This window comes from Crocodylus siamensis, chromosome 1 (genome assembly GCF_052110815.1).
Source record: "Crocodylus siamensis isolate JL-2025a chromosome 1, ASM5211081v1, whole genome shotgun sequence".
Lineage (NCBI taxonomy): Eukaryota > Metazoa > Chordata > Crocodylia > Crocodylidae > Crocodylus > Crocodylus siamensis.
The window spans coordinates 421,934,545-421,947,964 of record NC_143395.1 but is presented as its reverse complement, the minus strand read 5'-3'; the positions used below and the strand labels follow the sequence as shown (position 1 = coordinate 421,947,964).

At 47.6% G+C, this 13,420-nt stretch overlaps 1 protein-coding gene and 1 pseudogene across 1 annotated transcript; both read left to right on the top strand.

The window, feature by feature from the left end:
- The first annotated feature begins 1,043 nt into the window (after nucleotides 1-1,043).
- On the top strand, nucleotides 1,044-2,093 carry LOC149875602 (olfactory receptor 52N4-like). Its single transcript, XM_090057962.1, has one exon. It carries the CDS (start codon nucleotides 1,044-1,046, stop codon nucleotides 2,091-2,093), a length of 1,050 nt encoding a protein of 349 aa, XP_089914088.1.
- A 9,442-nt stretch (nucleotides 2,094-11,535) lies between these two features.
- Nucleotides 11,536-12,424, top strand: LOC149875601 (olfactory receptor 52N4-like; annotated as a pseudogene).
- The last annotated feature ends 996 nt before the right edge of the window (nucleotides 12,425-13,420 follow it).

Genomic DNA, 13,420 nt, shown 5'->3' with positions numbered 1-13,420 from the left:
TCTCCTGCCTATTGAGCTGAAAGGTGAGAAAGCCTCCCCTTCACCCCCTGCTCCCTTCCACTGACCACCTCCCCCAGGCTTATCTCCACCTCCAGTTTTGGGGACTTCCACAGCATTATGGGATGACAGGTCTAAGACGTGGTGATACAGCAGCATTCTGAGCGTGCTCAGAAGAGAAACAAAAGGTGCACACAGCTGAGCAAATGCAAATTGTATTTATACTCTGCAGAAGTGCCAAACACGGTGCTTAGAAGATACATGCACATCTCTGAGGCTCTTATATGATGCAGAACTTACCTCTTAATATTCAGAAAAATCTACAACCAATAAGCCTGTCATTGGCTACTGAACAGCAAGGTTGAAAATGTTTTCTCTGACATCTCTAACCTAATAGATGGAGGATGACAGGGAAGGTATTGAATAGGGGATTGATCACTCTAGAGATATCAGTTCAGTGCTCTCCCTCTATAGCATCCACTCCCATTACTGTGGGAGACTGGGCTTCATGCACCGTTGGTTTGACTCAGTGTGGCATTTCTTATGTTCTTAAATCTGTTCCTTTTTCCGACAGAATCTGTCTGTTTCTTTCAAAAAATTAATCAAATTCATCACAAAAAAGAGAGAAAGCAGAAAGAAAAGGAATCACTCTGCACCTGCTTCTGTGCCCATCTCCATCATAGAAACCCCAGCACAATTTTTACATTAACTTCTTCAAAAAAATTGCCTAGAGAGAAATTTACCCCAGCATAGGAAAGCTTGAAACAGCTGTGGGAGACTAAAACCCTGCATTTATACTGGGAATCATCTCCTCATCACCCTTAAGCTGTATAAAGCAGTCTTGGTAGGGCTACAGTTACCCCACACATTCACTCCAATGCATGCAGTGTGCAATGTCCCTCACTTTGGGGCTGTCTGGCTGGAGGATGCTAAGGACATTTTCACCACTTATTACTGTCCATGTCAGTGCTTAATGTTGCATGTTCTCTGCCTTCCTAGGGAGCAAAACCTGCTGTGAGGGGAGCCACGACCCTCAGGCAACTGTCATGGCAAAGATCAACGTGACTGATATGACACCCTCCGTATTCATCCTGAATGGCATCCCAGGTTTGGAAGAAGCTCACATCTGGATCTCCATCCCATTCTGCTCCATGTACATCATTGCCATGGTGGGGAATTGCGGTCTCCTCTACCTCATCCGGATTGAGGGCGCTCTCCACAAGCCCATGTACTACTTCCTCTCCATGCTCTCCCTCACTGATATTGGGCTGGTCACATCTGTGGTGCCCAAGGCAATGTGCATCTTCTGGTTCAAAATGAAAAAGATCAGCTTCAACGCCTGCCTAACCCAGATGTTCTTCATCCACACCTTCACAGGGATGGAGTCTGGTGTGCTCATGCTCATGTCCTTGGACCGCTATCTGGCCATATGTTACCCCCTGAGGTATGCCTCCATCCTAACCAACCCTGTTATCACCACAGCGGGGGTGGTCACCTTCCTCAGGGGAGTGATGGTGGTCATACCTGTTGTTGTCTTTACCGAGCGACTGCCGTACTGTCACACCAACATCATCCCTCACACCTATTGCGACCACATGTCTGTGGTGAAGCTGGCCTGTGCCAGTATCAGGCTTGATGCCATCTATGGCTTGGTAGCTGCCCTGGTGATTGGGGGCTTTGACATATTCTGCATCTTTGTCTCCTATGCAATGATCCTCAGGGCTGTGGTGGGCCTCTCTTCCAAGGAAGCACGCAGCAAGACCTTTAGCACCTGCACGGCCCACATTTGTGCCATTATCACCAGCTACACACCAGCATTATTCAGCATCCTCACACATCGCTTTGGAAGCCATCACATCACAGCACACACTCATATCCTTATAGCCAATCTCTATCTGCTCCTGCCCCCTATGCTCAACACCATCATTTATGGGATAAAAACCAAGCAGATTCGGGAAAGTGTCTTGAAGCTGTTTAGTGCAGGAAAGGCTGAGCACAGATTCACAAGGGAATTACATTATACAAAGAGAGACAAACTAATGCAGAGACTGAAAGGTCAGTCCCACATGCTGCATGTCAACTCCAGGACAGCTTAATGAATGCCCAACATTTCCTTTAGATCCTCCACATGCTTCAGCATATCCCCAACTCTGCCCTCAAAATACATCCCAGGTCTTTGTGAACTTCCTTCTCTATAGTGGTTATCATAAAGCATAATTCCCAGGCCTTGTAGCCCAGCTTTGGGGGTTCAGAGCTCTTTGGCAATATTAATGGACAGGTAGTAGTGTTTACTCTATTACTTTCTGGTTATCATCTCCTCTTTCAGATTCAGGGCTCACCTGGAAATTAAAACCTACACCATTCACATAAATAGGATTTCTCATCTGATTGCTAAACTGCCTGCCTGCCTCCATTCCAGAACCCAGCCCATTAATGGTGATGAGGACAATCTCCTTCCCATTAAACTGACTTGCCCTTCTCTCATCATGTCCCAAATCTCCAGGGAAAAACGTGAGTTCTGGAGGAATCTGGGAGGGTGGGAAATCCAGAATCTGAAATAAAAGTGATTCATAACCAAATTCCACACCAGATTCACAGTTTAAAAGCAATTCCTTAACCTGCACTGGAGTGATAAGTTCTCTGCAGGATGTTCATCATAAAAGTTAGACCCATATTACAGGTTCTGTACATGTCCCACAACAGAATAATAGAGAATGCACATACAGTGCCAAGGAGGCTTCCCAGGCGAAACAACTGAGATGAGGAAAGTCAAAGATGATTAGGTTCCCTGACCTAGGATCAGGACACAGCTCAGTCCAGCAAAAGAGTTATGTTGCTCTCCTTCAAAATCCAGACATCCCAAGTCAGGCTTAACTGAGGATTGCAAGAGTTATTACATTATATAATAAATTATAATAAATAGCTTTTCCTGTCTCAGCTGGGGTTATCAGTGTCTTCATTACTGTTGTCCTTATGAAGTGTCACTTATCAATGTGTTTTCAGTGTTGACGTCTCAGATTCCTTGCCCTGCACTGAAGCTGACCTCGTGAAGGAACGCTTTGACAGGCTGGACACCTTCAAGTCAGCCGGCCCTGATGGGTTACACCCCAGGGTACTCAGGGAGCTGGCGAGCATCATAGCTCAGCCCTGGCACGGATCTTCGAGAGCTATTGGCACTCTGGTGAAGCGCCCGATGATTGGAAGACGGCCAACGTGGTGACACATTTGGGTCAGAAGCAGAATGGCCAAGTTTGCTGACGACACCAAACTCTGGGGTAAAGCATCCATACCTGAGGACAGGCAGGTGATCCAGGCAGACCTTAACAGGCTCATGAAATGGGCAGATGAGAACCTGATGGTGTTCAACACCAAAAAATGCAAGGTTTTCCACCTTGGGAGGAAAACCCTGCAGCATCCTTATAGGCTCGGTAGTGCTACGCTGGTTAGCATTACAGATGAAAGGGACTTGGGGGTCATGGTTGACCACAAGATGAACATGAGCCCTAAGTGTGATGCTGTGGCTAGTAAAGCAAGCAAAACGCTGGCTTGCATCCATAGATGCTTCTCAAGCAAATCCCGGGATGTCATTCTCCCCTTGTACTCGGCCTTGGTGAGGCCGCAGCTGGAGTACTGCGTTCAGTTTTGGGCTCCACAATTCAAAAAGGATGTGGAGAAGCTGGAGAGAGTCCAGAGGAGAGCCACGCGCATGATCAGAGGTCAGGAAAAAAGACCTTATGACAACAGGCTGAGAGCCATGGGGCTCTTTAGCCCGGAAAAGCGCAGGCTCAGGGGTGATCTGATGGCCACCTATACAATTATCAGTGGTGCTCATCAAGATCTGGGCGAACGTCTGTTCATCAGAGTACCCCAAGTGATGACAAGATCAAATGATCACAAACTCTACCACAACCGATTCAGGCTAAACATAAGAAAGAACTTCGTCACTGTCCGAGGCCCCAAGTTTCGGAATAGACTGCTGCCAGAGGCGGTTCAAGTACCCACTTTGCATGCCTTCAAGACACATTTGGATGCTTATCTTGCTGGAATCCTATGATCCCTGCTGACTTCCTGCCCCTGGGGCCAGGGGCTGGACTTGATGATCCTCTGGGGTCCCTTCCGGCCCAAATGTCTATGAAATCTATGAAACTGCTGTGAGGGCAAAGTTACATCCTGGACTTCCCAACACCAGTTTTGTCTTAAAGAATGACCCCAGGCTCAGATCAGTGGTAAAGGTTATCATGTTTATTGTCTAGAAGCACCGCCATAGCACGTTTTGGCCTAACGAGTATATCAGGACATTAGGCATTTGTACATGTGACAAGGTAGTTGGCGCAACACCACACAGGCTCCCCCAGGCCACCACAAAGTTCCCCTGATTTCCAATTCTCCTTTTATACAATGATCAAAACAAATGACCTCTTGCCTTCCATCTGTATCCTGAACATCTCAAACCATCCTGTACCATGAGCTTGTTTCACATTCTGACCTGGGAGTTCCCATTCCAGCCTTATCATCCTGGTACTGGAATATCCTACCTTGTACCATCATCTCCCCTACCCATCTCTTGGCAGGAGCACCCATCTGTCCCACGTGCCACTTTTTATGTGAGGAGTTCATCCATCAGTCTGGTTTGTTGGTGAGGCCCACTCTGGCCAGTGATTTAGCCAGGCCTTTGTGTGAACAGCATATATTGATCAAGGCCCCAGTGAGATCTACAATGGGGGAAATTGGCTACAGGGGAGACAGAAGATGGAGTTGGGAATGTCCCATCTGTCCTTATAGACCTGTTGTTCTTAATCTGGATCATATAAGAAACGTAAGAGTATAAGAGTATAAGGGAGTTTGTACACACCACATTTTTTGCCCTTTCTTGCATTGCAACAGTGCGGCTGTTTGAACAAGTGGGTTTACCAAGTTCTCTGTCTACCATACCTGGAAGGAGGCCCTGGCAGGGAGAACCCAGGCAAGAATGGGACTGATTTTCCTTTACTAGGTCATTTACCTCTCTAGGCAGAGTTTCACTGGGAGGCAAACAGAGGCTTTTTGAGTATGTTCAAGAGTCAGGGGTTGCTAGGTGGGTTTTTCTTCTTGGTATTCCCCCTTGGAACCTGGTTATGAACCTGTGACCTACACTCCCATTCCTGTTTTTTCATCCACTGTCCAAGAAATCATTTGTTACATAGTTAGTAGCCTCCCTCAAGAAACTGAGGTGGGCCCTAAGTCCTCTGTGCCTCTTTAACAAATAGGCCTGTGTCCAGGAGTGGCAATAGTAGATGGGAGAGCATATGAACAGGATATATGTAGAATGATCTAGCTCTTCTCATATCATTCTCTTCTCATTGGTCACAAACTGACAGAGAGCAGATTTAGGCTAGATAACAGGAAAAACTTCTTTAATGGTAAGGGTGGCCAAATTTGGACTGGACTCCCAAGGGAGGTGGTGCTCTCCCCTACCTTGGGGGTCTTTAATGGAAGGCTGGATAGGCATCTGTCTGGGATTATCTGACCCCAGCACTCTTTTCTGCCTAGGCAGGGGGGTCAGACTTGATGATCTGTTGAGCACTAGCATGATCTGACCCTAGCATCTATGAATCTATATCCTCTCTGGCACCCACCACCATAACTGGCTGAGGGATGCCAAAAGACGCACCTCTGACTGTTTTATTTAATAGTTATTAATAAATCTATCATGCCTGGATTTATCTAACCCCTTTATGAACCTGGCTCTGCTCTCTGTCTCAACAGCCTCTTGTGGCAATGAGTTACACAAGTTAATGATGTGCTGTGGAAAAAAGACCTTGTCATCTTTATTTTAAACCTGTCTTCTGCTCGTTTAGGGGATGCCCCCTGGCTCTATGTTCTGTGAAAGAAAGGGAGTGGACAGCCAGAAGAATGAGAGCTAAATGGAAAAAAATGAAGCAGCAACAGAAATACACAACAACCCCACAATACTGAGGACAGCAGGCAGGCTACATTGCTCCCAGCTGGCCCTGGTTACCTGGGGAGGCCTGACCCCACCTCCAGATCCCTGCAGGCATTCTTCCAGGGCCTAGAAGGCTGCTCAGCAGTGCAGAAGTCTCTCTGCCAAGCCTCTGGGCTCTGGTTTCTGGTTGCCTACATCCTAGTGCCATACAGTTACAACTGCCCACCCCAGATGCCCTGGCTACTCACCTTGGTCTGGATACCTGCTTCCTATTCCTGACTCCCCTGGCTTTTGCATCTACAAAGAGTGTCTGCACTTGTCCTGGTCCCTGACAGAGCTTGGCTTCCAGACCCATATGCTCCTAATCCCTGGACACCAGCTGGGACACTGGCTTCTCTGCCCTTCTCTGTTCCTGATCTTCTGGTTCATGACCCAGTAGGGTCAAGCTGTGACCATCTTTATCTGACTCATACCCTTGACATTAAGGTAGCCTGTGGCAGTAGGGACATGAAGTGCTACATCTTCTGTTCTCCATACTGTGGAATCAGAGAGGTACAGGACAGCATGACATGCTCCCAAAAGGGTGTGCGACAGATACAGGCCCTGGTCCATGACTGGGCTCCTTCCCCCATGATCCCTGGTGCTCTTCCCTCTTTCTGACTAACAGGGGAACCAGGAGAATCAAGGAGTTGCTTCATCTTCTGACTTTCCCCTAGTACCAGCACATAAAGATTTATTGATTCCAGACAAAGTGTCCCATGGTGCAAAGCTGCCTTCCAGGTAGCTCTGTGTCTGAGATCCTATATTCTCCTTCATCATTGGAAAATTCCATAAGCAGGAGGCACCAGTATCTCCTGAGTCCCCTAAGCCTTTCTCTCCTCTTGCCCTGCTGCCACCCAGCCAGGGAAAAGGAGAGAAGCACAGGCCCAGTTTCAGGGATATTGTGCTCCCCCAAGGCTGCACATCATAGATTTCATAGATTTCTAGAGTCAGAAGGGACCTGGTAGATCATTGTGTCCAACCCCCTGCTCCAGGCAGGAAAGAGCACTGGGTAGCCAGATGCCTGTCTAATGTCCTCTTGAACATCTCCAGGATAGGGGAAAGCACCACCTCCCTTGGAAGCCCATTCCATATTTTGGCAACCCTTACCATAAAGAACTTCTTCCTTATGTCCAATCTAAATCTGTTCTCTGCCAGTTTGTGACCATTATTTCTGGTAACCCTGAAGGGTGCCCTGGTAAACAGAGTGTCCCCTATTCCCTGCTAGCCCCCCCCCCCCCCCCGATGAGTTTGTAGGCAGCCATAAGATCACCCCTCAGGTTTCTCTTGCGGAGGCTGAAAAGATTCAGATCCCTCAGTCTGTCTTCATAGGGTCTTACCTGCAGGCCCTCAGCCATACGAGTAGCCCTCCTCCGAACCCTCTTAAGGTTATTCACATCCCTCTTGAAGCACAGCACCCAAAACTGGATGCAGTACTCCATCTGCAGCCTCACCAATGCCGCATAGAGGGCAATTATTACTTCCCTAGACCTGCTCATGATGCTTCTGCTGATGCAAGAAAGAATGCGATTAGCCTTGCTTATTATCTCGTCACACTGGCAGCTCATGTTCATTTTTGCATCAACATCATTGGACATCAGGTCAAAGGCTTTTTTAAAGTCCAGTTATATGATCTCAACCTCTTCCCTTTTATCCAGGTGATACATCACCTGGTCCTAGAAGGAAATGGGATTGGTCAGGCAAGACCTACCTGCAAAAAACCCGTGCTGGTTATCCCTCAGAATATTGCCTTCTGTTAGCCTGTCAAGAATGGTCTCTTTGATGATTTTTTTCCAAAGTCTTCCCAGGGATTGAGGTCAAACTGATTGGCCTGTAGTTTCCTGGGTCTTCTTTCCTCCATTTCTTGAAGATAGGCACCACATTGGTCCTCTTCCAATCTTCAGGTACTTCACTGGAGCACCACAAGTTCTCAGTTATCCTTGCCAGTGGCTGTGCAATGATGGCAGCCAATTCCTTTAGCATTCTTGGGTGCAGTCTATCTGGACCAGCTGATTTGTGGGGGCCCAGCCTCTCAAGATGCCCCCTCACAAGGTCCATGCCAATGGTGGGTATATATTCATCCTTACCCTGGTCATCCCACTTCATGTTAGGCAGGGTGGTCCCTTTGACCTGGTGGAAAACCTAGACAAAGTAATCATTAAGCAGATTGGTGTTGGGTGTTGGTAGTCAGCTGCCCCAGCTGGTTTAGCAGGGGTCCAATGTTACCCTTGTTTTTCTTTTGACTCCCCACATATCTGAAGAAGGACTTTGTATTGTCCTTGATTTGTGTAGCCAATTGGAGTTCCATTGCAGCCTTGTCTTTCCTAGTTCACTCCCTGCAGGTGTGCACCAGTGCAGAATATTCCTCCTTAGTGGTATTTCCTGTCTTCCATCCTTTATAAGCCTCTCTTTTTAGATGTATCAGGTCCATGAGCCTGTTAAGCCAAGGGGTTGCTGAGCCCTTTCACAACTTTTCCTATGGGTTGGGATGCACTCCCCTTGTGCTCTAGGTTCACTTCCTTAAGGAGCAACCATTCAGCATTAACTCCCCTCCCTGTCAAATCATGGCCTCTCAGGGCCTCAAAAACAAGCCTTCTGAGCTTATGATAGTCAGCTTTCCTAAAGTCAAGGACTAGTGAATTGCTAGCTAACTTGCCAGCTTTGCAATGGATAGTAAGAGTAATCAACTCATAGTCACTATCATCCAGCTTCCCTTCAATTTTTAAGTCACTGATAAAATCAACACCTTCAACCAGTACCAGGTCCAGCAGCGCCTTCTAGCCAGTCCATAAACTTCCTGAGACTGGTAAAGCTCATCCACAAATGTAAGGAAGCTTTGAGACCAACTGGATTTGGCTGAGTGCTCTTCCCATGTGATGTCCGGGTAGTTGAAGTCTCCCATGAAAACCATGCACCAGGAGTGTGCAGCCTTGGCCAGTTCCCTGGAAAATTCTTGGTCAAGCACTTGTTCCTGATTTGGAGGTCTGTAGTAGACTCCTACCATTGTGTCCCCTTGACCACATTCCCCTCGTATTCTAATCCAAAGGGTCTCCAGTCAGCCTCCTTGGGTTCCAATCTCAGCTTGTAGGGATGTGTAGCTCTCCTTCACATAGAGAGTTACACCCCCACCCCTTTTTTCAGCACAATCCCTCCTGTACAAGGTATAGCCGTTTATACCCATAGTCCAGTCATAGAAGGATTCCCACCAGGTCTCGATTATCCCTATGAGATTGTAGTTGTTTGTGTTTAGCAGAAGGACAAGATCCTCCTGCTTATTCTCCAAACTCCTAACATTAGTGTGCAGGAAAATAAGAATGCTGTTGGAGGCCCTAGGCTGTGAATGACGCATGCCCCCAGAGGCTGGCGGGGCACAGAGTCTGCCCGCAGGCAGCGGTGGTGGGGGCATAGTGGTAGAGAGTGGGGAGCTTCCACGGGAATCTGTGGCAGTGTAAGCAGCAGGTGCCAACTGGCCACTGGCAGTGTGAGCAGCGAGGGAGGGTGGTGAGTGGTGACCACCCACAGGCAGCAGCAGCCAATCGCAGGGGGTGCACTGCCAATCTCAGGTGGTGCATGTGCACCCGCGTGTATCCCCTATGTGTCACCAATGCCCTTGGCTTCCTTGTACTCATGAAGAAGCTCTGTTCCTGGGCTGGGGTAGACCTGGGTTCCCTTGAGCATCATCACCTGCTGCTTTTTCAGTTGATGCTTGGTAAGCTTGCTCTGGTGGTTATCTACCCAACCCATGGTGATGATGATGATGATGATGATGATGATGATGAAGCAAGTGTTGCCACACTAGTAACTTGGAAGCTTGCGGGCCAGAAATCCAGTGACAAGTAGAATAGTCAGTGCCAGTAAGACCTTGGATGCCTAAAGGAGGGCTACTATATATGATATGGTCAACCACCTGAGATTGAACACCACAACTGCAGCCAGCATCGTTGGAGAGGTCCCCGAGTTCATGTTCACCTTGAACTGTCCAACACCCATTCTAAGATGGTTTAAGAGCAGTCAAGACCCTGTGGGGCAGCTGCCAGCCCAAGGGGTGGAAGCTGGTGTTGGGTATGAAGTGCTTTAGCTTTAGCTCTTGTATAACCTATTGGCTGTTCCACTGATGGGAGGTTCATGTTGTAGGTGACAGGTCATCTGCACATTTGGTGAACTTATTGGTATGGATAGAGATTAGAGGTAGATTGTGGCAACCTTCTCATGGTCTACCTTCTCATTATACATCTTTCAGGGAAGCTAATGCCACACTTTCATCACTGCCACGTCTTTGAATTCTTGCCAGCCAAGTAAATTGTGGGGCTGCTAGAGGGGTTCTCACACTGAGCTTAGCACCATTTTCAGGTGAATGGCTTCAGCTTCTGGACCCACACCACTAGTAAGCAATGAATCTCCATCTATTGTCCTATATCTCAACATCAAAGGAAGTGGCAGAGCTAAGCTCTCTGTTGTTGGCCAGATTGCTGCTGAACACAAGGCAGCTGTCATCCTCCTGCAGGAAACACACTAAGAATCACCTGAAAGACTTGAACTGCAAGGCTTTAGCCTGGTTGCCTTCACCCTCAGCAACACCTACAGCCTTGCAACCTTCATCAGAAGAGAAACTGAGTGGTGCCAAGCTGCTTCCTCACAAGATGACAACAACATTGAGTGGCTCACTATGAAGATCAGTGACACTTCCATCAGCAACTTGTGGGTCGTGAATGCCCAACGGGCTTTGTTTACTGAGAACCTTCATTTGATTCAGCCTATAGCTAAGATCCTTTCAGGAGGAAACATGTTGGGTGGTGTAGGTTCAAGTGATGTGGGTGAGTGGTCAAGGGATGACCCCAGACTTCATAGGACACATGAATGTATGTGAGATCTAAGAAGCAAAGGAGAAGGCCATAGGGCCTACCTTTCCAATGCTTTTGGGCCTAGGCCTCTTGGCATGGGGATGCCTGCTCAAATATCTCCCATGGCCTACACCCCAGATAGGAATCAGCATTGATACAGGACTCTCAGGACTGAGTATCCAGCCTCCTACCAACACAGGTGTTAAGGCTTCCCCCTCTGATCACCCCACTGCAAAGATGGCGGACGGCAGAGAATGGGCAATTACCCCACCAAAAGTATGGTGGGTGTACGAGGGGACATGTCTTCCAACACAGCTCTCTCTGGCCTAATGATTAACCCCTAGTCTCTACCAATTTTTCTTGGTATTTTAAGAAATTCACTTACATTATGATATTAGTCTCCATCCCCTTGTGAAGGAGGTGGGCAGGATTCATGTCCATTTTCAGGATGCTTTAGGGTACCACTAGGGAAGTTCAGGGGATTAGACATAGATTCCTGGCAAAGATGGGAAAAGGTGCTGGTCTGGAGAACCATCCCATCATGTAGATCTGTCTTCCCCATCTCCCTCTGTGTAATCCTCAGCTGCCAGTATTAATCATCACTCCACAGAGGACAGAAGAAACTCATGGCCGGTGTGAGGCATGAAAAATGGGATGTCCACATAAGCCAGGCACACTTCCTAACTACCCAAACAGCTTGGGAGGGGTTAAAAACTGCTGCATTTTCTTTATTGAAAAATCTCCAATCCATTCTGCCCCATGTACATCATTGCCATGGTGGGGAATTGCAGTCTCCTCTACCAGTCTCCTCTACCGCATCCAGGTCAAGGAGACTCTGCACAGGTCCACGTACTACTTCCTATCCATGCTGTCCCTCACAGACATTGGTGTGGTCGCCTCTGTGTTGCCCAAGGCAATGTGCATCTTCTGGTTCAAGATTGCAAGATCAGCCCGCCTAACTCAGATGTTTTTTGTACACACATTCACAGGGATAGAGTCTGGTGTGCTCATGCTCATGGCTTTGCACCAATACATGGCCATCTGTTCCCCCCTGATATATGCCACCACCCTGACTAACCCTATCATCACCACAGCGGGGATCATCACCTTCTTCAGGGGAGTGATTCTAGTCATCCCTGTTCTCTTCCTTGCCCGGCGACTGCTGTACTGTCACACCAACATCACCCCTCGCACCTACTGTGACCACATGGCCATAATAAAGCTCACCTGCTCCAGCATCAGGGCCAATGCCATCTATGACCTCGTAGCTACCTTGATGATTGCAGGCTTTGATGTATTCTGAATCTCTGTCTCCTATGCAATGATCCTCAGGGCTGTGGTGGGCCTCTCTTCCAAGGAGGCATGCAGCAAGGCCTTCAGCACCTGTACAGCACACTTCTGTGCCATTATCACCACCTACGCACTCTCATTATTCACTATCCTCACACACCACTTTGGGAGGCACAGCATTGCACCGCAAGCTCACATCCTTATGGCCAACCTCTACTTGCTTCTGCCCGCCAGCCTCAACACCATTGTTTATGGGGTGAAGACCAAGCAGATCTTGAAAATTGTCCTGAAGCTGTTTATCAGAGGAAAGGCTGGTTCATCTCATGGTACCTGAGCATATATCTACAGGGGAAGGACAAAGCAATTACATTTGCTCAGAGAGAGACAAACTAATGCAGGGACTGAAAGGCCAGTCCCACATGCTTCATGACAACTCTGGGAAGACTTAATAAATGCCCAACATTTCCTGTATACCCTCCACATGCTTCAGCATATCCGCAACTCTTCCTTCTAAATACATCCCAGGTTTTTGTGGACTTCCTTTTTCAAATTGGTTGCAAATTGGAAGCAAATTAGAAGCTTATCTTGCTGCTATCCTATGACCGCAGCTGACTTCCTGCCCTTTGAGCAGGGGCTGGACTTGATGATCTTCCAAGGTTTCTTCCAGCCCTAATGTCTATGAATCTATAGCGGTTAACACAGAGTGAAATTCCCAGTCCTTGCATCCCAACTTTGGAGGTTCAGACTTTTTGGCAATATTAACATGCAGGTAGTAGTCTTTAGAGTATTAATTTCTGGTTATCATCTGCTGTTTTGAATTCAGGGCTCACCTGGAAATTAAAACCAAGACCATCCATAGAAATAGGATTAATCATGTGATTGTTAAACTACCTCCCTGCTCCTGGCACTGGATTTACAACCTAGCCCTTATACCTTGTTCCAAGCGGGTACAACCTTCCTTTAGACCAATCACAACGTCTTCCATTTGATAATAGGCAAAATTTATTGACACACAGTGATAGAAAATAAGAGTGATGCAGGCAAAGCAACCAAAATAACTACCCAATATAATATCCCTTATCCACCAGTTCTAAGGCTTCACAGAGTGGTGGTATACCTGGCCCCTATGCAATCAGTTCTTTGCTTAAATATCAGATGTCAGCAGTCTTGGGAGCTGAAAACAGTGCCCACTTGGTCTCCTAACAGGGTAGACAAAACAAGCCGGTGGTGTACCCTCCACCCATAGTGGCCTCAGGATCCCTCCTGCTGCTCTGAAAATTCCTCCTTTTGAATTCTTTCTCCCCTGATGACTCCTCATTTCTGGATACCA

Excerpts from the sequence above, each read along its gene's own strand:
- LOC149875602 (XM_090057962.1), top strand. The coding sequence starts at position 1,044 with ATGGCAAAGATCAACGTGACTGATATGACACCCTCCGTATTCATCCTG.